The 26745-nt window shown below is 38.9% G+C and overlaps 6 protein-coding genes across 6 annotated transcripts; 3 read left to right on the top strand and 3 right to left on the bottom strand.

Moving 5' to 3' along the window:
* Window positions 1–145: 145 nt before the first annotated feature.
* LOC117785744 lies at window positions 146–1009 on the bottom strand. The gene is made up of 2 exons (XM_034623957.1): window positions 727–1009; window positions 146–667 (listed from the first exon to the last, which is right to left on the bottom strand). Exons 1-2 carry the CDS (start codon window positions 896–898, stop codon window positions 201–203), a joined length of 639 nt encoding a protein of 212 aa, XP_034479848.1. The 5' UTR covers window positions 899–1009; the 3' UTR covers window positions 146–200.
* Window positions 1010–1024: 15 nt separating this feature from the next.
* Window positions 1025–1844, top strand: LOC117785745 (39S ribosomal protein L54, mitochondrial). The gene is made up of 3 exons (XM_034623958.1): window positions 1025–1236; window positions 1300–1433; window positions 1486–1844. The coding sequence occupies exons 1-3, from the start codon at window positions 1119–1121 to the stop codon at window positions 1645–1647; spliced, it is 414 nt and encodes a 137-aa protein (XP_034479849.1). The 5' UTR covers window positions 1025–1118; the 3' UTR covers window positions 1648–1844.
* Window positions 1845–1948: 104 nt separating this feature from the next.
* LOC117785741 (acidic mammalian chitinase) lies at window positions 1949–3459 on the top strand. The gene is made up of 2 exons (XM_034623955.1): window positions 1949–2037; window positions 2095–3459. Exons 1-2 carry the CDS (start codon window positions 1968–1970, stop codon window positions 3432–3434), a joined length of 1410 nt encoding a protein of 469 aa, XP_034479846.1. The 5' UTR covers window positions 1949–1967; the 3' UTR covers window positions 3435–3459.
* On the bottom strand, window positions 3437–5105 carry LOC117785740 (chitinase-like protein 3). Its single transcript, XM_034623954.1, has 4 exons — window positions 5020–5105; window positions 4784–4963; window positions 4464–4728; window positions 3437–4412 (listed from the first exon to the last, which is right to left on the bottom strand). The coding sequence occupies exons 1-4, from the start codon at window positions 5087–5089 to the stop codon at window positions 3509–3511; spliced, it is 1419 nt and encodes a 472-aa protein (XP_034479845.1). The 5' UTR covers window positions 5090–5105; the 3' UTR covers window positions 3437–3508.
* Window positions 5106–5983: 878 nt separating this feature from the next.
* LOC117783772 (sodium/potassium-transporting ATPase subunit alpha) lies at window positions 5984–9501 on the top strand. The gene is made up of 7 exons (XM_034621317.1): window positions 5984–6081; window positions 6138–6824; window positions 6975–8576; window positions 8638–8729; window positions 8796–8970; window positions 9033–9262; window positions 9323–9501. Exons 1-7 carry the CDS (start codon window positions 6004–6006, stop codon window positions 9447–9449), a joined length of 2991 nt encoding a protein of 996 aa, XP_034477208.1. The 5' UTR covers window positions 5984–6003; the 3' UTR covers window positions 9450–9501.
* A 1516-nt stretch (window positions 9502–11017) lies between these two features.
* On the bottom strand, window positions 11018–23100 carry LOC117784410 (homeobox protein abdominal-A). The gene is made up of 7 exons (XM_034622140.1): window positions 23045–23100; window positions 16756–16841; window positions 16412–16675; window positions 12996–13425; window positions 11744–11998; window positions 11520–11676; window positions 11018–11453 (listed from the first exon to the last, which is right to left on the bottom strand). Exons 1-7 carry the CDS (start codon window positions 23097–23099, stop codon window positions 11354–11356), a joined length of 1347 nt encoding a protein of 448 aa, XP_034478031.1. The 5' UTR covers window position 23100; the 3' UTR covers window positions 11018–11353.
* Between the last annotated feature and the right edge of the window lie 3645 nt (window positions 23101–26745).

Here is a 26745-nt window from a genome sequence, read left to right as displayed (position 1 = left end):
TCATTGGCGCCTTAAAGTATTAACAAGCGCTTTATAAACTTAAATAATAAAACAAAGACCGTTTTTTGTTTAGTAACAGAAGACTTTGGTTTTTTTTAAAGAAATTTTGTACACTAAAATGTAATTACCACTACAAGTTAGAAAATGCTTAATTAGTCAAATTTAATGAGAATAAATTAATGAAATCACTGTCAGAATTTTTAACGCATGCGACCTCCATCCGCCGTCTGGATATATGGCGTCGGCTCCTCTGCCTCGTGTAGTGGCTGCGGTTGCTTGCGACTGCTATAATGGAATTCCTCATCATGCTCTTCCGATGACTTTCGCTGCTTCTCTTGCCTCTCAAGGTATTGCCTTTCCTGCTCCATGTACCTTTGCTGCTCTTCTTGATGCTGTTGTGACTGGGTGAGGCTATCGATCAAGGTCTGTTCATCTGACTTTTTGAGCAGGAAACGTTTATTGGGATGCTGTTTCGCTTCCAGCTCTAATCGATCAATGAGCCAGCCCTGGTCCAAGTTATTCGTGGCCCAAAAGAAAAGTGTACCCTTGTCCTTCGGGCCACGAACTGTAACCTCGAGCTGTGCTTTGTTGGCATCGCATGTGTTGTTCACATTGGCCATATCAAAGCCCGATTCTCTTATAGGCTCGCCGAGTATTCCGACAGCTCCTACAAGTAGTGGTAGTCATTATTGTTTGCATTGACATTTTGTCGATTTTCACTCATACCTTTATGTTGACGCAGTGTTTGCATAGCCAGTTTGTAGTACTCTGTGGATCGGACGCGGTCCTGAAGCCTCCAGCGCATATACATTACAGCCGAAATGGAAACAACTGCGCCGTATACACATATATTTCCCAGTGTCCGGTTGGAAGGTATCCGTAGCTTTATTGACGGCATTTTTGTTATTTCATCGGCACTAACTTGTATAATAAATATGCATATAACTTTGCTATCGAACTTTCGCCGGTACAGGGACGATTTCGATAGGTTGTTACAGGTGTGACCGTTTGTGCATTTGCATGTCGATTATACAACGAGAGTGTGGATTGCGTTCGTTTTGTAAATAAAATGAAACAAGAATTTTAAAAGTACATAACAACAATTAATTTTGAGAAATATGAACAACGTTAACCTGGCTTTCGGCCTGCTGAGGCAACGTTTAACAGCAGCAGCAACAACAACAATATCACAAGCTACTCGCAGCTATGCAGTTAAACCAGCGGCTGGAGGAGCAGGTGAGTTCCAAGACCACGACATGTATGAAAACTTGTGCTGATTGTAAGCATCTCAACATGAAGGTGGCAAGAAGAAGAAGCTCGGCAAGTTGGGACCCATAATGGAGAAGAAAATCATACCCGTCGAAACGGATGCCAACAAGTTGGTGAACTATGTGTGTGGCAGCAACTACATGAAAACCGGTGAAGACGTCAAGGTGAGTGTAAATTAAACACTTGATACATCTTTTAAGCCATGCTCTGCTGCAGATTAAACCAGACACTGAATACCCTGACTGGCTGTGGACACTCAACACCGAACGCATCATACCCTTGGATGAACTGGACCCCAACAGCAAACAGTATTGGCGCCGCTTGCGCAAAATGGCATTGCGACGCAACAATCAACTGTCAATGCTGAAAAAGTTTTAAGTGTAGCATTTTTCGTTGCATCCGTAGCTGGTCACACTTGCTGCTCGCCCTTCAACCGTTGTTTGTTTGAATAAATCGTGTATCGGTGTCTTAGGTCATACTATATATGATTTGTTCGTTCTATTTGCCTTGCTGTTGGTGCAAGAATAAACACTTTGATTGTTTTTATTGCTACGTTGTTGTAGCATATGTACATATTTTATCTTACAATGTCTTGCACTTAACGATTATCTTGTTGATGTTTTTGGTCGCTTGACAAAAGGTATAAAATGTGGAAATATAACTTATTAATGTAGAACGAATCCAAAGTCTAAGGCGCAATGTGGTCTTATACAACGCTATTTGTTGGTTTCCTGCTCATTGCAGATGCAGCAATGACAGAGGTTAAAAGTGAGTACTGATCCTTATTGAATTTCCTCATCCTCTTATCTGAATCACTGCTCTCAGAGCACGTTGTATGTTATCATGGAACTTGGTCTGTCTACCGACCAAGTGAGGGACGCTTTGGCGTGGAGGACATAGATCCGTTTCTTTGCACACACTTGGTGTATGCCTTCATGGGCATTAAGGAGACCGGCGAGCTGCGTATTATCGATCCATATCTGGATCTCGAAGACAATGGCGGCCGTGGCAACATTAAGAAGTTCAATGCTTTGAAACTGAAGAATCCCACACTGAAAACCCTGGTTGCCGTTGGCGGTTGGAACGAAGGCTCCAAACGTTTCTCAATTGTTGCCAACGATGCTGAAAAACGATCTCTTTTCATCGAGCAGATTATTCAGTTTATTCAGCGTCATGGTTTCGATGGAGTTGACTTGGACTGGGAATATCCAGGACAACGGCACAGTCTGTCGAATAACAATGATCGCGATAACTATATAACTTTTCTGAAGGAACTCAAGGAAGGCTTGGATCCTTTTGGCTATATACTCAGTGCTGCCGTCGGATCGGCTGAGTTTTCAGCAGAGGTATCGTACGACATTCCTGCCATTGTTCCCTACCTGGATTTAATTAATGTAATGGCCTACGATCTGCACGGCCCTTGGGATGAAACGGTTGGCATCAATGCTCCACTTTATGCCGGAGCATGTGACACAACTCGACGAGCGAATCAACTGAACGTGGATGCAGTGGTTCAGTATTGGCTAGGTGCTGGCGCTCCGCCAGAAAAACTAGTCCTTGGCGTACCTTTCTACGGCCGTACTTTCACCTTGACTTCGGCCGACGAGCATAAACCGGGAGCAGCTCACATCGGACGCGGCATTGCTGGACCATTCTCTCGAGAGCCTGGCGTTTTGGGCTACAACGAGCTATGTGGACTTATGCAGCAAGATGAGTGGACGGAGGAGTGGGATGACGAGCAGCAGGTGCCTTACGCCTTCAAGGATCGGCAGTGGGTGGGCTATGAGAACGTGCAAAGTTTGATGTTGAAGGCACAGTATGCAATGGTCAACCAATTGGCGGGCATCATGATCTGGTCGCTGGAGTCGGATGATTTTCGGGGCAGTTGTGGAGGCAACACTTACCCATTACTCCATGAAATCAATCGGGCTTTGTTTGGTAGGGAAACCCCAACAGGACTAATCACTGAGCCGCAAGCAACATCGGTTAATAAAACCGAAGATTATCGCTGTCCAGGGGATATTGGATATGTCCGAGACACGCACAACTGTTCCAGATTCTATTACTGCAATTCGGGAGCTACATTTAACTTTGATTGTCCGTCGGGTCTGATTTTCGACCTAAATTCCAGCAGCTGCAATTATTCAGATTTAGTAAAATGTTAATGCTACTTTGACAGCACTACCGAAAGAATAATGGGGTTTATTATGTGCACCATGAACTCTACAAAATGGGGGATTTAATACACAATCTTAAGATTTAGGGGCAAGTTCTCGAAGCTGTAACGCTTTTGACCTGGACGCCAGGTGACAAAGTCCTGCTTGCATTCAACCTGGCTAGCAGGCTGGCACTCGCCAAGCTTCTCATCAAAGTAGTAACCCTCGATGCACTCGTAGTCGATACGCTTGGCATCACGGCACTCGTAATACTGCTGACAGTCCCAGATGTTGCGGAAGAGGCCCTCCTGCGGGCAAAGGCCGATGCCCTCAGTGGTCGGCTTTTGAGTAGTCAGAGTATCCGGATTGCCAATGATAGATACGATGACACGCAGTAGAGAGTAGCGTTCCCCGCAATCTCCTTGGAAGTCGTCGGCATCAAGGGACATCACTTGGGCGCCGCCAAGTCGCTGCTCCTTGACCAGGTGCATCTTGGCGCTAATGCTGCGTCCATTCTCATAGCTGACCCATTGATCTCCCTTGTAAGCATACGGAACCTGAGCAATATTGTCGAACTTCTTCTCCCATCTGGAAACTTGTTTGCAGAACTCTCCATATGTCATATATCCCGGGCGTAGGGAATCTTGCTGCTGACGACCTGGTCCCTTGCTGGGCGAACCTACTACAGTGTTTGACGAGTCCATGGTATATGATTGAGCAAACAATGGAACAGCCAGGAGTAGCTTCGATGGCGAATTGCTGTGCTCCACCCAGTGGCTGACACAGCTCTCAACACTTCTGATTTTATCTCCGGAGAGTGGAGCGTTATAGCTAAGACGACGGCTGTACGGATCCTGATGGTCATGGACAAGTAAGGTGACGAAATCCGCATATTTGGTTATCTTGGGAATGTCGTAGGCGGCGAGAGTAGCTTCATCCAGGCGAGCAGACACTACAACCATCAAGAGAAAGTTGTGCTCCTGTAAACTATGGAAGAAGGTGAGAAAATATTCATTAACATCTGAGATCAGTGCATACATTATCCTTAGCTCATGCAAGAATGTCACAAAGTTTTTCTGATCCTCCGGCTGGCTTCCAAGATGAGCCGGAAACTTCCAGTTAATCTGGACGCCCTGCATGGCAGTCTTATAAAGCAGATTGATAAGTGATGAATAAAATTGATCACGTTTCTTTGAGTCCGACAGCATTTTGGAGATTAACTTTGATTCATCCTTCCAGCCGCCAATCGAAATTATGGTTTTAAGTTGAATATTTCTTAAGCGTCGCACTTGTGCCAATTGATCTAAATAATTATAATATTAATAGATCGATAGCTAGACAGATTGACATATACTTGCCATAATCCAAGTCCTCCTCTGGCCGATTAAGCTTCACTTCGCCTGAACCAGCCGGATCTAATCCCAAGGATGAGCCATATATCAAATGTGTGCAAAGTTTCGTATTCACATCCCAGGACTGGAAATTACTGCGATGCTTGCGATTAATCGACTGACCATCCCAGTAGCAAAATATGTTATCTATAAACCAGACCAGATTCTTTCAAAACAATCAATTAATCAAATTATCTACTTACACTCGGGCTCCGCGGCATTAGCAAAGAGGAGCAAGAGTTCCAAAAGGAAAATAACAGGCAGTACCTTCATAATTATCTATCCCTCGAAAATAAATTATATTAAACCAAATTAAACTTTTAATTTAAAAAATTTTGTCTTTAATATGTAAAAGTGTCTCTTATTTAGTTTCGAGTTTGAGTTTTATATATATTAATATGTAATGCAACGATTGCTTAATTTTGCTTAAAAGTTCTTAAAGCTAAATAAATTGAAAGCTGGCTTTAATAGGAAATTCTCAGAACAAAAAACCCTTCAATTTTAATTTATTTTTCCATGGGAGTCAGTTTAAGTTGCTATAATATTCCTCCATGCTTCATCATATTCAAATGTGTACATATGTATTCTGGCAAATGCATATTTTATATGTGTTTTACTTTACAGCAATCAAAATTTAATGGCTTATTAAATGTGGCAATAAAGAACAAGGCAAACAACAAACGAACAAACGATATCAATTTTATACCAAATATACAAGTATTTCAGTTGTTTTAACCAGTCAACATCAAAGTCCTAACGTAACTTGCTTTTGACAGGGAACTTGGTCTGGTTGTAACTGTCGCATCCGGCACGTTAATGTGTAAACAATGCAGTAAATTTTACGATTATTGCCGATTTATAACGACAACAAAAGTTATAGGTTTCACGCGAAAATATAGGTAAAATATGTATTTTTATTTTTACGCATGAAAAGGCAATCGATATTTTACGGTCGCATAATTATAATATTTCTGGTAAAAATGAGACACATTTTATCAAGTAGCCAAGATGATCTGAACATTTTCAGCTAACGCTACCTTGCAGTACATTATTTCAAAGATCTTTCTATATCTCTTTTTTATGTCCTTAAAACTAAAACACAAAGTATGCCTACATTAATAAATCAATTCATTACGTTATTTTTCTGTACAATTTAAGGCTATAAATCATATTGTAGACCAATTGCGATGGCTGATAAGAAATTTTATATACATACTTGGCCGACAGAACGAATATGTGCTAAATTCAAGAGCGATTTAACAAATGTGAGAAGTTGGTACTTTAAAAGGAAAAATCTTGCAATACTAATTATATTTTTAAGGGACTAACAACGCCGACGGCTCGAAGTCGATTGGCTGCGAATGGGAAGAATAGATTTACTTTTCCGGTAAAGCCCGAATCGAAACTTCGCAGATTTATGAAAAACTGTTTTCATGCCTTTGGATTGGCAACATTATTGAGTTCGATTTCGTGTCTTTTTTTGTACAATCTGGATGTTGCGGACGATCGGAAAATCGTCCCAGAATATTGTATTTCTGGTGTGGTATTGTTAGCTGCATTCCTTATCTCTGGATATTTGCGATATCTGCAGGAGAATAATGATTATAAAGTGGTTGGGGCTTTTAAGAATCTAATGCCTATGTATTGTACAGTTCTCAGAGATGGACGTAAACAGATCATACGATCGGAAAATGTTGTATTAGGTGACATTCTAATGATCACATATGGGGAACGTATTGCCGCCGATGTTCGCATCTTTTTCTCGAACAATTTGGAATTAAACAACGTTGCCTTAACTGGCATCTCTGTACCCGTTGTAATTAGTCCGGAAGTGACTCATGTAAACAAATGGGTGGCTCGCAATGTTGGATTTGCCTGCAGTCACGTTATGAAAGGACATGGCATGGGAATTGTGATTGCTTGTGGAAATGATTCCGAAGTTGGGGTCATGGCACGTTTAAGCATGGGAACTCGTCCTACCAGCAGGGCCCGTATACATATCAAACAGGTAAGATTTCCTAAATCTTAACAGATGTAATATAATGTTATTATTTTTTGCTTATTTATTTATGAGTTTTTTTTTTTATTAAAATTAAATTCTTTTATCCCACGATTTAATTTTACGGATCATACGACCAAACGATCATATATATATTAGGTCCGAATATATACTATAATTCTTTGTGCTATAATGTTGTTTGGCCTCTTTATCACTGTCTCCATGAAGAGTAAGTTTGAAAAGATGTGGATTGAGTACAATGTAGGCGTGGCAGTTGCCTTGGTTCCCCTGCATCTGCCCGTTCTGGTCTACTTTGGTTTGTGGCATACTCGGAAAAAGTTGCTGGGAATGGGTTGCTATGTGCGAAACATGGAGGCTGCCTCAACTCTAGGAAAAACTACAGTGATTTGTAGCTCTTTGATCGGCACACTGACCATGAAAGAGTGGCGAGTATCGGAAGTGTTTGTCGATGGAGAACTGTTGAGGGCCAAGGAAATCGATGTGGAAAATTTGAGCTCCTCTTTTGAGAAGCTCATTCAGATTTCAGTGCTCTGCAACGACGCATCCGTGAGTCCTGGCCAAAGGGGCGTACCTAAAATGCTGAAAACCCTCTACGGCTCTAGCTTTGACAAAGCGGTCTATAGGTTCGCCATGAGCATTATTCCCGACATTCAGCACGTTCGTCACAATCACGAACTGTTGACCTACCAAACCTACAACAGCATGGACCAGATACATGTGACCATTCACAAGAAAGTGAATCACATTGGTCTCATAAAGTATTTGCTGCTCATCAGAGGTCATTTTAGTGTGGTGCTAAATAATTGCACCACTTATTTTATTGACAGAGAGATTGTGCCACTAAATGAGACTCACAGAGATACTATCAGAAATGAGGCACTTAAACTAATGATGACCGGACGTCAGTCCTACGTCTTCGCCTACAAGGTGTTGAGCCAAGAGGAGCATACATTGATAGCTGGATTAACCTACGATTTCAATGTGAAAAACAGCGAATCTTTCAGAAATCGTTTGCCCGAAATCGCCCATTCTCTGCACTTTCTGGGCATGATCGCCATATACGATCCTCCAGTTTATAATATCAATCAAGCTGTGGAAAAATGCCGATCAGCAGGAATTAAGCTCGTGCTTTTCACCAGAAGTGATGTGAATTTTTCCCGTGCTATTGCCAAAACTGTGGGCATTATTGGCCCCGATCATGAGACCGTTGAGGACATAGCATTGCGCCTAAAAATACCAGAGTCTCAGGTCAAGCGCAGCATGATAACAGCGGCTGTTATCAATATGCGAAACTGGCATAAGAAGCTGCATCATCAACGTTGGGACACCAAGCAATTGCTGCTCTCCCATCCGGATGTGGTCTTTGCAGAAATTGCTGTTGAGCAGCGCCACATGATTGTCGAGGTGTGCCAGGAACTGGGTGCGGTGGTCACCGTGATTGGCAGCACCGTCCATGACACATGTGCCATACGACGGGCGAATATTGGCGTCGCCGAAGGTGCCTCATCGGAAGCAAGTCAATCCTGTGCCGATATCATATTGGTGAGCAGCAACTTTGTCACATTGGTGGCCGCCATCGAGGAGAGTCGTCTGCTCTATGAAAATATGAAGAAAGCCCTGGCCTATTCGTTGTCCTCGAATACTGCAATTGTATTGATTCACATTGCGTTTTTAGTAATGCAGATTCCGTTCCGGCTGTTTCTGGTCGTTTACTTACTTTTGGACATCTTTGTCAGCATGGTAAGCATTCAAATTTTAGCTTCACTAAAGACATAGATACATAATTTTATGATATTTACAGGTGCCTGCCCTATCGCTATTCTACGAGCCTGCCGAGGAAAACCTGATGAGACAAAAGCCAAAGATCTCTGATGATTATGTTTTAAATAAACGGTAAATCAATCAAATGAATATAATACCTAAATTGATCATATATTAATTATATTATTCAATCTATAGCCTGGTTTTTATTGCCTTTATACAAGTGGGCGTCATTGAGGCCAACGTCGTCTTTATCACCTACTTTGTCTTCATGGCATATAATGGATTTCTACCAAGAATGTTGATAGGAATGCGCCAAGATTGGTACGACAATTTCAATAATGATATTGTGGACTCGTATGGCCAAGAATGGGTACGTACTTATATAATTTTTTCAATTAGATAATAAATATTATCTTCTTAACAAATTTACAGACTAGGTATGCTAGACAGCAGCTGGAATATCAGGTCTCAACGGTTACCCTCTTGACACTGATTATAATGCAATGCGCCAATCTCATATTAATTAAAACAGGTCGAGCGAATCTTTTAAGTCATGGATTTAAAAACGCCTGCTTAAATATTGCAGTCTTCTATTTGATCGGTCTTGGCATTCTCTTGTCATTTCTGAATATTCCGGAATACTTAAGAATTTCCTCTGTTTTGTGAGTTTTAATAAGGGCCTCAATTTTCATCGTTTTTATCAAATATGCATATCATTGTAGTTGTCCCTCCTTGTTCTTGTACATTGTGCCATCTTTAATACTACTTATAGTCTTGGAATCTGCCCGTCGGTATTTATTAAGGCGTTTTCCAGACAGCTGGTTGGAACATGAGACATATTACGGATAACCAATTCTCTTATCGAATATATTGCTAAAAGAAATATGAATACACTTGTATTTCTGCTAAATAATCATATGGTACAATAAAAAAATGGTTGTTTGTATTCATTTAGGATTAGTTTTTCATTAATTATGATTTGCCTGTGGTGACACACTGGTTAACAGTGTTGGTCGGCAAACGGAAATGCTAAATCAAGACGCCATTTTATTTTTAAAATATTGCATTTATTTTGGAATAGCTCGAAGCTGTGGTGGTGTAGCTGCAATTTCTCACATCAATATTGTGTTTAATTCTTTAGGTTAATTAATTATATATTTAATTCAAGTTGCATATTCATATTTGAGTTTCTACATGCAATTAATTATGTAGGTACGAGTAATCATTATGTTTTTGTTTTTTAGGACTTTACACGGTTCGTTCTTTTCAACATCAATATTTGGTATTATTTCATTGTAAATTGTAAATATGCCTTTTGATTAAACTGTTGAACATTAATGCATATACTATTTATGTTTGTATGTAATTTATTATACTGTATTCGTATTGCGACTATATTTAGCTATGAATGCATTGAGTGCACATTTATATTCATTTATGTACTTGTTGTTTCATGTCTCGTCATTATTAATATTTCCTTTAATTGTATGTATATCGAGTATTTTAAATCTGTTCACTTAAATTGCCAAACACTTAGATATCCATTTCGTTATGTGCAAAATAGATAACTTCTTTCATTTCAATTATTTTTAATTATATTTGAATTCATTTATGTCTATTTATCATCAAAATTTACCATTAAGCATTATAATTAAGAAATATATTAAATTTTATGTTTTAGAAATATTGCGTAGAATTATAGAGAGAATGAAATTGAAGTAATATGAAGCTCTATATATTCTTTGAGGACTGCGGAAGGTCTGAAATTTTCTGTCTTCGATGTTTTGAAACTTTTCTTGCCTTCAAACTGAAACCGAATAATTTATCCTATAACATTAACATTTTTATTAACAACATTTGGATTTAATATGAAACAAGCAGAAGGCGGTGGGATCGTGGTGATCAATTAAATCCAGGATACTGTTTTTATCGCTTCAATCTATGCAAAGTAAGCATTGGGAAAAATTCTGGATTCAATAAGAATGTTTGCGAATTTTATGGTCTTTGGCTTGGCTTTCCTTTTCTTGTACTGATCTCATTCATATACTCTTTTAAAGTACTCCAAAAATTATTATCAATTTTTATGTGGCTTGTATTTAGTATTATTTGTTTTTTGGGTTTTGTTTATTTACTCAAACACATTTTTAAGTATATAGATTTAAGTACATATATGCACGTAGTGTATATATATTTGTTGTATGTATATGTATGTATATATGGTACTTGCAATTGCGTGTATATTTATTTAAAGTAATTTTTTTAAAGTAATTGCGTTTACATTGTAATTCTATTGAAGTTGTTCGTTAATTTGACACTAATTTAGATTATCATTTTCTAGTTTTCTTTTAGTTTTCAATTGTTTATATTTTAATTTTTAAGTTTTTCAAATATTTTGGTTTTCGAAATAAAACATCGCATTAAAAGTACTTGCTTCATTTATTTATACTTCACTTAAAAACAAATCGTGTGTAGACAGTAGGCTCTCTGGTATTGGTATTACCTCTGGAGTTTCTTCAAAGACGTGTACAGTTATTCCCCAAGGGGCATCATGTGAGGATTTAAATAGTTTTTATCGGAACTCGTAATGCATCGTGCGATGGGCTTCTCGATGGATTCGAATTTCCTCATCGTGTATTCCATAAATTGTGTTTGGTAACCTTAACTTATTTGTGTCTTTAGAAGAAGGAGGCGGGGCAAATTGTAGTCGGTCAGGTTGGACCATCAGTGCTGCGCAGCGTGTAGAAGTCGTAGGGTTAGACGCCTTGGGCGAGACTCTCCTTGGGCAGCGCTAAGATCGACTGATCCATTCCCTGGTGCGGAATGATGAAAGGTGAGGCCAGCATCTGCAGAGGCCTAAGTACAACATGTAATCAATTTATCAATAAACAATCTATAAATAATTCCAATTTGTCTAATTACTCGGCAAAACTGGTGGCGGTGACGACGGGTTGACGCACTGTGTGCAAAGCCTGCGAGTTCTTGGCCCGCGCCAGCAAACTCATCACGGTGCGCTTAGTGGGATTCATGCCAGATCGAGGAACACCCAGAAGCGGTCGTTTGCGTCCAAGGCCGCCACCTGCAAGAGTATATCGAGTTGAGCAACATCTGGCCAATTAACCCATCAATATTTGCTCCAGCCTCACCTATGTTGATGGCCTTCACGTTACGCAGCGCGGGATGCAGCAGCGCTCCTGGTGGTTCCAGCAACGTTAATGCTGATGTGTTTGCATCCCCATCTCCAGACAGTTGCAGTGCCGAAGCGCCGCTCTGTGCTGCAGGCAAACCTGACATGCCACCGCCCACTCCCACTCCCACGCCCTGTGCTGGCTTCAAAAGTCCACCTATGCCGGCAGCCGTCAACTGATGCTGCAGTGCCACCGCCATTGCTGTGGTGTGAACTGAAACGGAAGCGACACGGAATAGCCATATATCTCTTATCACTAGTTGGTAAAGACAGATACATTTATTAAGATTCCAAATTTTTCTTGTTTGTATCATTTCCCCCAACTATAAAAAAGTATTAAATCAGTTTAAGTTTAAAATAATGAAATAGTCATGCCTGAAAACTCCAAAATTTTTTTTCTCTCTGTTTTTCTTCTATTTTTTTTGTATTTTTTAAGCCAATGAAATTGTTAAACAAACTGTTAAACTGTTAATTCTTAAGAAATATAACTTAATAATATCGAGCTCTATTTGCATAAACGACCCAAGCGACATTTTATTGAAATTTGTTTTTTATGCAAATGTGTTCATTAATAAATACCAACTGAATCTGCACCCAAAAAATTAAATTTTAATTGGATATATTTTCGAATATATTGGCATGTCAATTATAACGCACACGACACGAGAATATTTACATAAACTCTTTCCTGTAAAATTTGTTCTTTGGCGCTTGCGTCATTTTTGTATATAGGGCTCGATATTATGATATATTATTTTGTGTTAAATAATAACGAAATAGAAAAAACATGAAATTTGTGTTCCTATTTTCTTTTAACTTTAATCAAACCTTCATTTTTTTTATATTTTAAGCTACATTTACAACTGTTGAAAATATAATAAAATTGTTAGTTTTAAAGTCGTGATTTAAAAATATATGCTAGCTCAAATAAATTTTTCACTCTATCGACGTATTTTATTTGAGGTTAAATAAATAAACAAAACCAAGCTTTTTTTTATAAATCAGTCTTTTTCATGGATGTATCTCATGATTAAATTTTTTTTATCTATACAACTACCAACTGCACAATGCAATCAATTGATGTAAATTTAAATGAAAGTTTTAATTGTGTCAACGTGTCCATGCTCATTTCGATTCTCATTTTTCATGTGCACTCTCCGTCTCGCTTTGGTGCTAATTACATTAATTAGTTTGGCTGATGAGATACTCACGTGCAGCTGCTGTTGCAGTAGTTGTTTGTCCAGCGAGATGGTCACCACAGGCGGCAGCCGCAGCTGCAGCACTTGCTCCGCCATGTGTTTGAAGTAGCTGATGGAAGTGACTGGTTGGCTGGTGATGATGATGATGATGCTGCTGCTGCTGCTGCTGATGTTGATGTTGCTGCTGTTGGAGCTGTGTATCGCCACCGCTGCTGCTGCAGGATTGACTACAGTCAAGCTTATCCGGCGATAGGCAATCCATGCCGCTAGTATCGTTGTCCGATTTGTCGTCATTGGACGTGTCCATGTCGGCCAGGCCACCGCCCAGGCCGCGGTTTGTGTTTGTCGGACTCTGCGAGTCGTCGAGGTGGCTCAATGTGGGTGTCGACGTCAGTGCCTGCATTTCCCACATCTGCTCCTGTCGTATGTCATCATGGTAGTCCTGTCGAGAGAGCATAGAAGATGCATTCCAGATTAACAATTCGATTCCACATCGCTTGGCCTAGACGGGTGTCATGCCATCTACGAGCACTGCATTCTGCCTCGTCTAGCAATTAAATTTAATTCAGGCGCGTAATAAATGCGAATTTTATTGGATGTCAATTAAAAGTTTGCGAGGCGCCCAACCTACAACCGCTGTGACTTTGTCACTCAGTCCCTACCGCTCACTCCCTCCCACTCTCCGCACTCCACCCACTCACTCACCACATGCGTGCGCGTTGAAGCAGAAATGTAAGAGTGTGTGTTGGCATTTAATGCAATTACGGAGTAACAGCAGGACCAACGGATACACATCACAATTTGGCCTCTATCTACTGTTGAGAGTGAGATACACAATGGCACGTCACATTCAGAGGGAGTAGATACTTTTTCATTAGGCACATTAACCAACTTACGAATGTATGTAGTTCAACATTTGGAATCCCCAGTCGAATCAGTAATCTGTCTGATATCTTACTACTAATTTCATTCGTTTCTAGTCAACTGGAATTGGAATATGTCACTCCTTCTCCTTTGAAATCACACGAGCTCACATTTTTATGACACCCGTCCACATAAATCGCAATGTCAGCTGCCAAAAACAATTCTTTGGCTTACGAGGATTGGCCATCTTATGTATGTATGTATCTCACCTCACTCACATACACACCGGGTACACACACACTCAGCGAATTTATCTAAATTGAAACGGTTTATGTTTCAACTCACATAGCAAGTATAAAATTGAAATAATTTCTATGCAAATTTTGTGTAATCAGATCAGAAATCTGTGGGGCGGCCTCTAAAGTGAATTTATGTTCTTGACAGTTGCGTGTTGCACGTTTTACTTAGGAAACTGACGATACCCTCCATCATATGTTTTAGACTTCGTAGCAACCACTGAAACCGCATGTTCCCAAAAACTTGCTGGCTTAAAAGATTTTCGCGGTGCGCCCAACAATTTGGTTATAAGCAAAGCTTCAACTCCCATTCTAGCTTACATTTTACCTGTGAGCAGATTCAGTTATAGTCGAAGGAAAGGGCTAATCTGATAGAGGACAGACCATCTATTTTCAGAGAATAAGTGTATAACCCAGTTACAATTTTAGTAGTTCAATTGCATTACATTTTCAAATGATTAAACTGTGTTGTTAAGTGGAATTAAGTTGGCAGCACCTTGTCAGTGGCAACTTCAAAATGTGTTGGCATTTTGAATTCAAATTGGTCTTCCATTTATGTAAAGCGTTGCCATTTATTCTGCATATGCAGCGGCAACACTGCAAAGTGGTCCTAATGAGGTTCGTAGATCGCATTAATAAAAACCTTATAAAACAATACCACCAGACCCTTCAAACAAGTTTTTTAAATTACCTTAACTTAAGTGTTGAAGACACAAATATTAAATTAAAATTCAATGTATTGAAATTTTTTTTGGTGAATAATATTTACTGAATAAATGTATGTACATACATTGTGGCTCCAAAAGAGCCAGTAAATATGGTTTATATGAATTAAAATTCAAAAATTGGATACATTAGCCCCACTGTGCAGTGTAAAGATTATAATTGCCATGGTTTAAGTACATCATTAACCATACAATGAGAAATTCAACAGACTTTTACACAAGAAAGCCGTTTTAAGTTCTCTTTAATATATTTAAGACAATGATAGAGTTTCCAATGAAAGAAAGGGAAGATACATACATAAGTGTGTGTTCTTATTTACGCTACTTGTGTAAAACAAATAAATAAATAAATATTATCGTGTGGCATGTGAACATGTGCAGCAGTGGATCTGAATGATGCAAGAAGCACAAGGATGGTAAACGAGCATCGACAAGAGGAATAAAAGGTAGACGTATTTGACCCAAGTGGACGTTGGGACAGACGGAGAAATGGAGCATGAGATACTCGTACATGGAAATGCCGTTGACTCTGACTCGGACTCTGACGCTGCAGGTGACGGCGATAGCGTGCCAAGTGGAGCCACAGAATGGCCATCAGTTGCAGGAGGTGCGGATCGGATGCAATGCCAGCAAAGTTTATGGGGCGTTTGGCGGGTGCCAAAGGGGTGGCAAATGTAATTACAGCACAATGCAATTTTCGTCAGCGACGCGTGGAGGCATGCCATGTTGGAAACTGATGGAGGATGCTATAACAGAGGCAACAACAGTGGCAGTGGCAGTAGCAGTGGCAGTGGCAGTACACTTAAAAAAAAAGAACAACTTATAAAATCAAGAATATTCATCTTAAATATTTTATTCTGAAAATACGACCATTTTAAGACCATGTCACTAATTCTAAGGATATTAATCTGAAAAAATCAAAGTTCTTAATCCAAAAATTAAAATCTTAATTGTTAGGAAAATATAAATATGTCATATTTTATTGCAAGACAATAGTGGTCCCGTGACGCTCTGGTTAAAGTCGCCATTTCAGATAAAAGCAGTCACGAGTTCGGATCCCACTCGTTACAAGGAAAAAACACAGTAAAAATAACATTTATAAAATTTACTTAATCAGAAAAAAATAAAATTTTAAATTTAAAAATCTTTTTTTTTTTTATTTTTTGACTTAAATAAGGAATTTTAGGTTCTAAACCATTTTTTAGACCAAAATTCTTAGTCTTCAGACAAAAATCTTATTTTTAGAAAATTTATTCCATCAGTGTAGATGCTATGAGAACACGGATGCTGAAGTCGATAACGAGTGCAACCTTGGAGCTGCAATTGCAACCAAGTGTCTCTGTTCCGGTCTTGGACACAGCTGTTGGCGTACCATTAAGTTTTGTGCTCCGGCAACTTTAAGATGTTTTGTGTGCTCAGTGAAAGTGGCGCAACTTTAACAATTTTCGGCTTGCAGAAAAGGCACGGAAATGCCAACAAAGGCAATTGGGTGGATGGGTAGATGGGTGGCTGGGTGGTTGGGTTGGAGGGTGCGAGCACTTACCGGAACCAGAAACCGACGCACTTCCGCCAGGGCGTAGGCAATGCGAGCGTGTGCTTCGGCGGGAGCCGCAAAGGTTGAAATCTCCACGTGCAGGTCTTCAAAGAGATGGGCGTAACGACTGTCGCCACTGGCTCGCAGCTCCTCTTCCTTCCGGCGGTCGCGCATCGAGCCTCGCCCCAGTACGGCCATTTTGCACATTGTGTCCTCCTGGAGACGCTTCATTGAATTGCCCTTCGGGCCCAGCAGCTTTCCAACAAAATTGAACTGGCAAGTGGCAGCAAGAAAATACAAGTACAATAACTTAAGTATTACGATTAACCATGATTACCAGATCTTTCACTCACTTTGGGATGATCCCGCACCGGTACGGCCACTTTAACGGACACCTTAACTGGCTTATCTCGCGTTATGTCCAACATTTTGAGTTTCTCTGCAATGTAAGTAAGTATCAGCTTTTTTAATGCCTAATCTTTATTTATTTAGAATAAAAACAGGGTATTAAAAAGCCTGAGTAAAAAATTTAATGCGCAGAGTTGCCGCACATAAAAAATTAATTGGAATCAACCACAATATTATATTGAATCAACTATCGAGCAGATGTCCAAAAGATGATATTATTAATAACTCAAACTGTGCAGAGAACACAACTGTCAAAATTGCATAAATAAAACATAAACTTACTTAGCATTAACTGACAGACAGACAAACATATTAACTGATTGAAATACATCCTTATCTCAGATTACACTATTAATATATTCTAGTAGAGTTTACTTCATGTTTGGAAATGACATTTTGACATCTTCCGTAAATGGTAAATGTTATAACAATAATTTTCGCATAGATTAACATTGTAAACTAACATCAAATAGACAGATTATTAGGGGAAAAGGGATGTGTTAAAATTGGTTATGAATCAATGTGACACCTTTTCACTTGAGCAACTTTCTTATCGTTTAATTTGACCACAATACATGAAATACTCAAATTAATCATTATGACATGAGATGAATAAATGTGACTTTGACAACTTGAGCTTATCGAACGATTATCTGACATCCTTAACTTAACTGTCGGAGGGACTTTTGCAAAGCAGTGATCCCTTCAACTTAGTCAATGTCTGACTTAGGCAGACAATTCCTTTGGATTCGCAGTTTTGATGTTTGTAACTAATTAAGCAAAATGCTTTTGCACACAACAAACTCGGGCGTAGGCTTAATGGGAGAGTGAGAATTGGACAGGGCAGGAGAGGACTGGCAGGACAGGGAACTTGGAAGGGACAAATCTGTTGACATGCCCAAACATGAAAACATTTTTGTTTGCTCTTCAGCTCAAGTCTCGGCAAGAGAAGGCAAGACAAGGACTCGTCACACTCCTTCACACACACACACACACTCACACAAACAAAGACATTACACACCGACACTCATTAGCAGGCGAAATGGCTCTCTTAACACCTTTGTCGTTGTCCCTCTCGCTGTCCCCGCATCTCCCCACTTCAGTCTATGTGCCCCGCTGACTGACTGGCTCGGGCTGAATCTGAATATGTCGCCATGTCAGTGACAGTAACATACGTAAGTAGTTTGCAGTTGTCAGCAGAGTGAGTGCACTTTGCCAGCATACACACACCATAACAGACACTCTCACACACACACTCATGCACAGCTATTTTGGTACTGAGAAATGCATAAACAGGCAAACGGTAAGTGCAAGTGCATCTGAATATGCACATATCTCGTATCGGCCTATGCGTATGAATGAGTGTGACTTTCATTGTTTTTGTAGGTGTGACTGTGTGTCTGCTATTTGTGTTAATTGTTGCCATTGCCACATCAAAAACGCTTCATCATTTCCCCAGTGAGCGTGGTATCTTTCATAATACATCCGCAGTTGCTTCAACCCGAAGACTTTCAATCCCAACTCCCACTCTGCTCCAAATTCCTTCGTAAGAATACATGCATACAACATGTACACATACATGCTCAAATGTCTACGTGTATTTTGCATAATTTAATGCATAAGCATTTAAGCAACGGTGCGTATGTGTCATGCAAATTAAGCTTAAAATAATACGTATACGCATATTTGTACGTATGTAAGTATTGTATATATTCCGGCATAAATTTGAGTTTGGCCTTGTTGATTAATTACACCCTGTGTTTAATTCCCTAAAAAGGGCTTTTCTGTTCATGATTAACTTAATTAAATAGAATAATTAGACGAAATTTCCTTTTATTTAAAGTCAAAAAGCGCACAAAAAGGATCTTAGCTGGAACGGATTTGTTTCAAACAAAAGAAAAATAAATGAATTTATAAAATTTGAAAGCCAATCATCCCTGTTAAGCCTGCAACACACTCTTTTGTTATCATGTTTATGTGTTTATTTGTTACTGCTGTTGCAACAACACAAGGCTAAATAATTTTTGCCCTTGTCACTTAAAAATAACAGTTTTTTTTTGTTGAAAGGCCGACAATCAGAAATCTGTTGTCGTTGACAGTTCAATTGTCTAAATTGAATTAATTACAAAAATAATTGTTACAAAATACTATTAGCAACACATTTACAATAAGCATTTATTGCTTGTTTTTTTTAAAGACTGCTTTTAATTGGTAAATGTTAAAAGAAATCAAGAAAATTTTATAAAATTGGAATTAAACAGCTATAACCACAGATAATATTTAAAAAATATGGATATTTAAATGCCATAAATCATGTTATGGAATTTTATAATATCATTAAGTAATTTATTTGGCAGATAAAGTGGCATTGTATTCGCAAAAAGTTCTGGAAATTTGCTTAATTAATCATTTTTAAATTGTATACAAATGAAATAGTTGAACTGTGGGATATGGTTGATGTCCCCGTGCGGGAATTTACTTCATCAACATTGCCCAATGTGTATTCATTGAACTAATTATGTAATTAATTTCCGCTTTATGCATCGCATATGCATTAAAAACAGTTAAATTGGCATTTTACCAGGCGACCATTTATTGATTTTCAAAAAGACCGCACCAAATTCGAACAATAATAAATATAATCATTTTTCGCTCATTTTCCAGAGGTTGACAATTTATCAGTCTGCATCGACGAGGACTCAGGAGGCGGTGCTGGGATTGGGGGTAATACAAGTAGGCTGTAAAAGTTTCAGGTGAATGCAAATTTTTGGCACCCTAATCTGGTGTAATTTATGGGCAAAAGGCCATTAAGCTAATTAGGTATGCATTTCACGGGTCCTCCATTACGGCAACTGCTGTTCAAACTATTTTCTTGCCCATTCCCATTTATCAGATTGCATTAAGTGCTTTTTTTTTTTATACGGGCGGACAAAATTGCTAAACTGTTGTCGTTCTTCTTGGCATTTGTCTCTGTCCCAGATGCCAAAAAGGCCTCTGGACTAAACGTCCTTCCCCGGTCTGGGTTAGTTGGCATGCTTGGATTAAGTTCAAAGCAAATAACACTCAGATAAGCACTCGATGTGAAATTAAACTTAATTTCTGCTTCCGACAAACAACAAACGAAATATTCATGAAATATAAACGTACCCGTACAAATAGCAGTAGGGATTTCCAGACGAAGAAGATGGACAAGGAGAAGCACTTCCTGAGTGAAGATGCCCCAGGACAGATGCTAAACATTTGCTCAGTCATTGCAATTGTTTCCGTTGCTAACATTGTTGTGCACTACTATTCGCATTTTACTGCCATATTTTTCCATTTCTTTTGTGTTTGCTTTCGTTTGGCTTTTCCAGGTCATTTGTTTGTCCGGAACAGTGTTCCCTGGGCCTCTAGACAGAGACCGCCTGTTGCCCGCCTGCAACTCAGTCCATGCCCGAGGGGCAGACACTTGTGTTAACATGAGGGTTTGTCCTCTATCACCCCATGACCCTCGACACTCACCCTTCACCCGTCACCCGGTCATATCATCAGTCAGAACCCTCTTCAGTGCAATGACGCCGACTTCAGCATGATTTATGTGCCGTTAATAAAATACACACCTTTCTTTAAGTCACATTCGCAAATCAAAAGTCCAAATTCCATTTCCTAAATAAATAAGTGGACTCTTACAAGCTTCCGGTCAAAGCATAGCATTTATCCTTCAAAGCCAATCAGACATGGCACTATTAATCTACTCTTGTAATAGTCAAGCATAGAGATTAAAGATTTATTGCACTTTATCCTTTTGGCAACTTTTAGATAATGCAAAGTAAAAGTCACGTTTCCCAAAAGGTTTTTAAAAGCTTTTCCGAATTGACAATCGTTATGGTTTTCTAACTGAACTGATAAATACGAGAGTATGAATCATTTCAAAAACTTTGTTAAAGTGTTCCATCAATTTCGAAATACATAGCGTGTAATCGAATCCTGCGCTTCAGGAAATACAATACATATATCTTCAGTTAAGAAGGGTGAAATATTCAGTACACGCTTCCACTTAGAATAGGATATTTTATATTGATGAGGAAACCGTGTCGCGTGCTTTTAAGAGCGTGTTAAAGCATTGCCGGTATTAATTCTGTTTTCCTTCCTTCTGCTTATCTCACAGATACTCGAATAAAAAATAAAAACAAGCGTTAAAAGACAAAATAAAAAGCAAAGGAAACCCAAACCAAACGCAAAACGCCTTGGGTCAGAGCTAAAGTCAAAGCATCAATGCCATGGCAATGGCCAATGGCTCATTTAATCGTTTTGCGAAAGTCTTTTCGGAGCTCATGAGAGCTATGAACCATCCATTCAGAATGGGATGATGGGATGACTTCAGCTTCTGTTCCGACTGTAGCTCCGACACTGGTTTTGGTTACGGTTTAACATTTCCATGCGAAAAATACCCAAGGGACGGATTACCAAAATGCGGCTCGTTAGTCAAAAAAATGTGTTGGCCAAGAGCTTACATGCCACAGAGACGATGAGGACATCAAACATTCAAACAACAGTTGCCCTGTCGTTGCGAATGTATCCTTTTTATACCCGTTGCTTAAAAAATAAGTAAAAGGGTATAGTGTGTTCATTGGAATGCATGTAACAGGGAGAAGGATCCATCTCCGACCCTCTAAAGGATATATTCTTGATCAGCTTCAACAGCAGAGTCGATATAGCCATGTCGGTCTGTCCATCTATCCGTCTGTATGAGGGCCTTGATCTCAGTCACCATTCAAGATAGAGCAACCAAATTTGGCACACAGATTTCTATGGACCCCACGCAGGTCAAGTTTGTTTTAAATTTTTGACACGCCCCCGCAAAAAGCCACCACACACACAGTTTTTAAGATAATACGTTTTTTATGTTAATAAACGTTATCCATTAATATTATCTATTATCTCACTTAAGCGCACTTATGATCGGACAAGTAGAACGGCAGTAATAATTAACCAAAGCTATTTAAAATTAAGGCAATACAAGCTCCCAAAAGTATGCAGTAGCTTTTTTACGTAGTAATTTCTATAAAGTACTTCTATATATATTGAAAAAGTAACGGGTATTCTACAGTCGGGATCTCGACCAAAGCCTTTCCGACTAGTTTTTGCTTTCTTTTTAGCATTGCGTCTTCAAATAGCGAAACATTGTTATTTTAAACTTTTTCTGCCTCGTGTAGATTGAATTTGAAAAAGACAGATGCATAACACACTCTTTTTGGATGTTCTATATTTTGTCTGTGATGTTATGTTCTGGCGAATTTATGTATTGTAGATACTTAGATACTTTTGTATCTGTGCCAGGCGAATCGTTAAGGCTTAGTATTTCAAAGCAGAACGCTAGGGCTTTAAAGCCGGATCCCTAATGAGCTCAAATGAAAGGAAAAGACGACAAATAGTTTTGTTTTTTCGTCGGTTATCACCGCATGACGTAATCCTCTTGTGTGTTTATGATTAAATTTCTCCGAGTGTGTGGTGTGTGTGTGTGTGTTTGGGTGAGTATGTTTGGTTCCCGATATCGGTAACAGCCAGCACGACGACAGTTTTTACGACGGCAGGATGCCCGTCGCTTTATGTCCTTCCTTAACTTTAGCGCAAACAAGTCCAAGTCGAAAAGGTAACTGGAAAAAGAAGGAAAACCTCGCTGCGAAAATTCACATTTCGCCAGCTTCGCTTGACGTTTGCTTAGCTCAGCAGCACGGCCAAGCGTGTGGTTATCGACGGGGTGGTACGGATGGGGTAGCTGAAAAGGGAATGGGATGGGGAATGGAAGGGAATGAAAGGGAATGGAATGGGAAAGCTGAATTCTGCTGGCATGGGACCCCTCTAAATACCCCAAAGTTAGTGGCAACCATTGAGTCCGCACACAAAATACACAAACCCAACCGCAAGTTTTTTTTACTCTGTTTGAATTTCTTTTCAGCTCTGCAATGGTACTTGATGGTGGTGAATATTTGATTTTATTTGGAGGCTCTTGAAAATCTATAAGTTATCTTTGGAAACAATTGAAATGCCAGTAAAAAATTTAATTCAAATATTTTCAGCACATTCAACCTTAAAAGGTTACTTTAGGATCATTATACTTATTTCTCAACTTCGCTATTAATAGATCAGTCTGTCACCTAATTGACTTTAAATTTAATTAAACCATATAAGACATCAATGAAATGCCGAAATCAACACATTTAAAAAAAAAATGTTTTATTTCAAATTACATACCTGAACTTTTAAGAGCACGTTCCTCCTGTGAGCTTAAGCTGGATTTAGGTTCCATTTTATGCTTAAATTTCAGTAACTGCAAGCAAAGAAGTTGAATAATCAATGTAAGTACATAATAATAGTTTACTTTGGAATTCTTAAGTTTTGCACACTCAACTCCCCCGCGATGCGATGGAGGTTTGTATAAATAGCTTACTGCAAAGTTTTTTAACAACATTTTATCATAATACTTGAACAAAGAGTAGAGTAAACCACCATTATTGCAAATACCTGGATACATTTTTTAAAAGAATTTTCTATTCATTTTGCGAAGTTGCTTGAATACGAGCACTCTGCGTTGTAGTACTCTTTAAAACAAATACATTTCAATGATCCCTTTAATAAAACTATTCAAGTCAAGTAGCTTGTTCAATGCTTTGTAAACAATGTTGTCAGTTTTGGTCGTTATTGTGTTACACAGACACTTTGGCTCCCCAGAATATTTGCGCCATTTGAGAGTGTGAAGTATCAGTTTTCATAGTCAGCAAATTTACTCGTAGAAATCTACTATATTGTTATATGTTTAATGTGTAATAAATCTATTAATACAAGTTTTTAAATTCTTTCGAAAATGTGGTCCCTAATTGTATTTATTTATTAGTCTCATAATCATTTTTGTCTTTTTATTTCGTTTTGTCCAATACTTGTTAGAATGTGCAGTGCTAAATATGTAAACAAATGTTCCATTAGCATCTTATAAATAACGTTTCCATTTGCTAAGTCTAGCGTATGTATGTCTATAAATCAAATGTCAACAAATCTTAATGGGATTGATATTATCTTCGGGCTTCCTTTGGCCCAATTAAAGTGGATGCAGATATGTTTGTACAAGTATGTTGAGTGCAATTCTGGTTAATTGTCGCCACGCCCCATTAATTTCTAGAGTACGACAATATAAGCATTAAATTATAAATAATAAAAGTTTCGATGTCATCAACCTGTGCGTCATGCCGCCTAATTGCCTTTTATGATGACGCGAAACATTTGTTTGCTCTCCCCTCTATGTTCGAGCTATTAAAGTTGAGACCAACTACCTAATAAATCGACGAAAGGATAAACGAAAGTGAGGAAGAGAGAAGGATGTTCTTAAAATTAATGATGGCGCGGTACTGACAATCTCTGGCAATGTTGTTTGTCATTGTTGGGTCTTTGCTTTTGTTCTCTTCCCTTGCACAATCCCGAAACATTGGATGCCTCTGAGTTTGACGGATTTGTGCGCATTTTCAGATTAATGCTGCGATTATTGTTTACTGTTGGCACTGTATACTGTGGTGCGTATACGTTATTTATTTGTTTACTTTCAACATTTTAATGTTTGATGAAGCAATTTTCCATGTGTTGTGTTTAATCTGTTAAAAATCTGTTATTATTCAAATTTAAATGTTCATCTTCCATAAATATATTGTCGCCTATATTAAGTGGATTATTCTCCAAATTGTCGATACTCCCTTTGACTAAATTATGGGAAAATAAAAGACATCTAGGGAAGCATGTTGTTAATTGATTAATTAATAATTTATGCAGGTGTGCTCCAAAAATAAATTAGCTTACATTGGATTTTACATATTTTTATTTAATTCAAATTGCATTTGATTTAGAATGGGAATGTCTGATATTTAATATTATTATCATTATAAAATGACTATCATAATATAAAATACTGATTTTTAAATTTGAAAAACTGACACACTGTGCAACTGCAAAGACGACAGTCACAGAACCGTTGTCTTTTATATGCAAAATTTAACCCAGAATGTAGTCCTGTTCGTTCGTTTGTTGCGTGGGTTAGTGGGTCGGTCGGTAAGTCGGTAGTTGGTAGTGGGATAGTTGGGTGGGTGGAAGCGCCTTCTTCATTTGCTTTCGTCCCTTGCACTCTCGCTCGTCACTTTGTATAGCTTCGCACGCACGATTTAAGGATAACGAGGATGGAATGCAGGAAGCGAGGCAAATATTTACACAGTTGGATGATTTAGATAAAGAAGACATGAACATGAACCATAAAACGAAGCAGCCGAACACCGAAGCTCCGAGGCCGTTAACGCAGTGAGGTGGGGAGGAGAATGAGTTGGCGATGCCAACGGAAGGGGAAAATAAGCCCGAGACATTATAAAAGTGGGTTGGCATTATAAAGGATAAAGAAATTTGAATACAATGAAGAGGATTTAGGAAAGCCGTGATTGCCGAGCGTCACTTCTCGGTTGCTCTTGTGGCAGCAACAGGAAAACAGCAACCATAACAACAACAACATCAACAACAATAAGAGACAAGTAATTGTTGTTATCCAAATTAATGCAACTATCATGTTTATCCTTCAATTGTGTTTAATTGTGACCCACCTGATAGTGATAACCTGTCAGTTTGAGGGATGGAAAGGCGCAATTAAATTCCAACAATTTTCCATAGAATTTAACAGGTCAAGTTAATCGCCAAAGCAACGTATAAATTTCGTATAATATGCACGTTCTAGCTTTGGCTTTAAAGTCAAGTCTGAATGAAAAAAAGGTCCTGAAATACTCGTATGCAAAACAGCGAGCGTGGATAATTTATTCAAGCGAATATTGCATTGGCAAAGCAACACAAATGGAAATGCAAATGCAGATGAGTGTACGAGTAAATATGGAGTGTGTAGAAGCCAGCATGTTGTAGCTCACACAGACACCTGTATCCGGGTGTAGCGGATCAGGTTGAGAGTCCTGGTTGTAGTTCTGGTTGCAGTTCTGGTTGCAGTTCTGGTTGTAGTTCTCGTTGTAGGTGAAAATGGGCCCACTTCAATTTCGTGTATCGTGTGAAATGCACTGGAAGCTGAGGGCTCAAAGAGATGCCGCACGTGCCACATGTTGCCACTGGCAATATGCATACACTGGTGCACACAGATGGGAATAGGCGGGGGTGGGAGGTGGTAAGGAGGATTGTTGGAATAACATATGAGAATTTCGTCAGCTTCACACAGCATTTAAATTATTTGTGTCTGTGTCAACATTTGGAATTCCATAAATTTCAGTCAGTCGATGCATAGGAAATAACATCAGGTTTGCTGCACAAATGCTTAACTCAGCGTCAAAATGTCCACCTGCCCTCCCTCTCCCTCTCCCTCCCCCTCTTCCACCACCTCATCCCAACTACTCCAACTATTTCCAACTGTTTGTGTATTTGCTGACTTGCTCATATGTTTGTGCATATGAGTGCAAAATTGAAATATTTATGCAATTCCCACTATGAGAATTACATTCCCACTTCTCTTTCCCAATTAGCTGCCTGCTCCCTCTGCTCCCTTTACTCATACCCTTCTTCTCTCCCCCTCGTCCATCTCTAGTTTTGTTTTTGTTTCCTTCAGATGCAACTGAAATTCCTGACCGGAAATTGTTTCACAAACGCTGACCAATTAATATGAAAAACAAGTAAAAATTCTGCAATAGATATTGCTCGACGATGAGATACTCTCGGAATTCTATTGATTCCAATACTCTTAATATCCAGTTTCTTTATTATTTGATATGTATATACCTTAATGTTATGGATATGTTATGACTCCATTATATATAGTACGTTTGTACGTTTGAATAAAGCTAAAATACCCTTTAATACACATTTGCAATATGTACAGGGTGTACAATAGAAAGCGAGAAGAGCAAAAGAGAAACACAAAACGAGGTATGCAAAAT

Source organism: Drosophila innubila (assembly GCF_004354385.1).
Source record: "Drosophila innubila isolate TH190305 chromosome 2R unlocalized genomic scaffold, UK_Dinn_1.0 1_C_2R, whole genome shotgun sequence".
Lineage (NCBI taxonomy): Eukaryota > Metazoa > Arthropoda > Insecta > Diptera > Drosophilidae > Drosophila > Drosophila innubila.
The sequence above is the reverse complement of the archived record's forward strand: the minus strand, read 5'-3'. Positions and strand labels throughout refer to the sequence as shown.

What these genes read in the sequence shown, in the direction of transcription:
- LOC117785744 (XM_034623957.1), bottom strand. Translation starts at nt 898, where the DNA reads ATGCCGTCAATAAAGCTACGGATACCTTCCAACCGGACACTGGGAAAT. An exon ending in AACACTGCGTCAACATAAAG is followed by an intron (nt 668 to 726) that starts GTATGAGTGAAA and finishes CACTACTTGTAG; the next exon opens with GAGCTGTCGGAATACTCGGC.
- LOC117785745 (XM_034623958.1), top strand. Translation starts at nt 1,119, where the DNA reads ATGAACAACGTTAACCTGGCTTTCGGCCTGCTGAGGCAACGTTTAACA. An exon ending in ACCAGCGGCTGGAGGAGCAG is followed by an intron (nt 1,237 to 1,299) that starts GTGAGTTCCAAG and finishes CTCAACATGAAG; the next exon opens with GTGGCAAGAAGAAGAAGCTC. An exon ending in AAACCGGTGAAGACGTCAAG is followed by an intron (nt 1,434 to 1,485) that starts GTGAGTGTAAAT and finishes GCTCTGCTGCAG; the next exon opens with ATTAAACCAGACACTGAATA.
- LOC117785741 (XM_034623955.1), top strand. Translation starts at nt 1,968, where the DNA reads ATGTGGTCTTATACAACGCTATTTGTTGGTTTCCTGCTCATTGCAGAT. An exon ending in AGCAATGACAGAGGTTAAAA is followed by an intron (nt 2,038 to 2,094) that starts GTGAGTACTGAT and finishes CACTGCTCTCAG; the next exon opens with AGCACGTTGTATGTTATCAT.
- LOC117785740 (XM_034623954.1), bottom strand. Translation starts at nt 5,089, where the DNA reads ATGAAGGTACTGCCTGTTATTTTCCTTTTGGAACTCTTGCTCCTCTTT. An exon ending in TAATGCCGCGGAGCCCGAGT is followed by an intron (nt 4,964 to 5,019) that starts GTAAGTAGATAA and finishes TCTGGTTTATAG; the next exon opens with ATAACATATTTTGCTACTGG. An exon ending in AGAGGAGGACTTGGATTATG is followed by an intron (nt 4,729 to 4,783) that starts GCAAGTATATGT and finishes ATAATTATTTAG; the next exon opens with ATCAATTGGCACAAGTGCGA.
- LOC117783772 (XM_034621317.1), top strand. Translation starts at nt 6,004, where the DNA reads ATGGCTGATAAGAAATTTTATATACATACTTGGCCGACAGAACGAATA. An exon ending in TCAAGAGCGATTTAACAAAT is followed by an intron (nt 6,082 to 6,137) that starts GTGAGAAGTTGG and finishes TATATTTTTAAG; the next exon opens with GGACTAACAACGCCGACGGC. An exon ending in GATTATGTTTTAAATAAACG is followed by an intron (nt 8,730 to 8,795) that starts GTAAATCAATCA and finishes TTCAATCTATAG; the next exon opens with CCTGGTTTTTATTGCCTTTA.
- LOC117784410 (XM_034622140.1), bottom strand. Translation starts at nt 23,099, where the DNA reads ATGGAACCTAAATCCAGCTTAAGCTCACAGGAGGAACGTGCTCTTAAA. An exon ending in TGCGTCGGTTTCTGGTTCCG is followed by an intron (nt 13,426 to 16,411) that starts GTAAGTGCTCGC and finishes CTCTCTCGACAG; the next exon opens with GACTACCATGATGACATACG. An exon ending in CGTGAAGGCCATCAACATAG is followed by an intron (nt 11,677 to 11,743) that starts GTGAGGCTGGAG and finishes ATACTCTTGCAG; the next exon opens with GTGGCGGCCTTGGACGCAAA.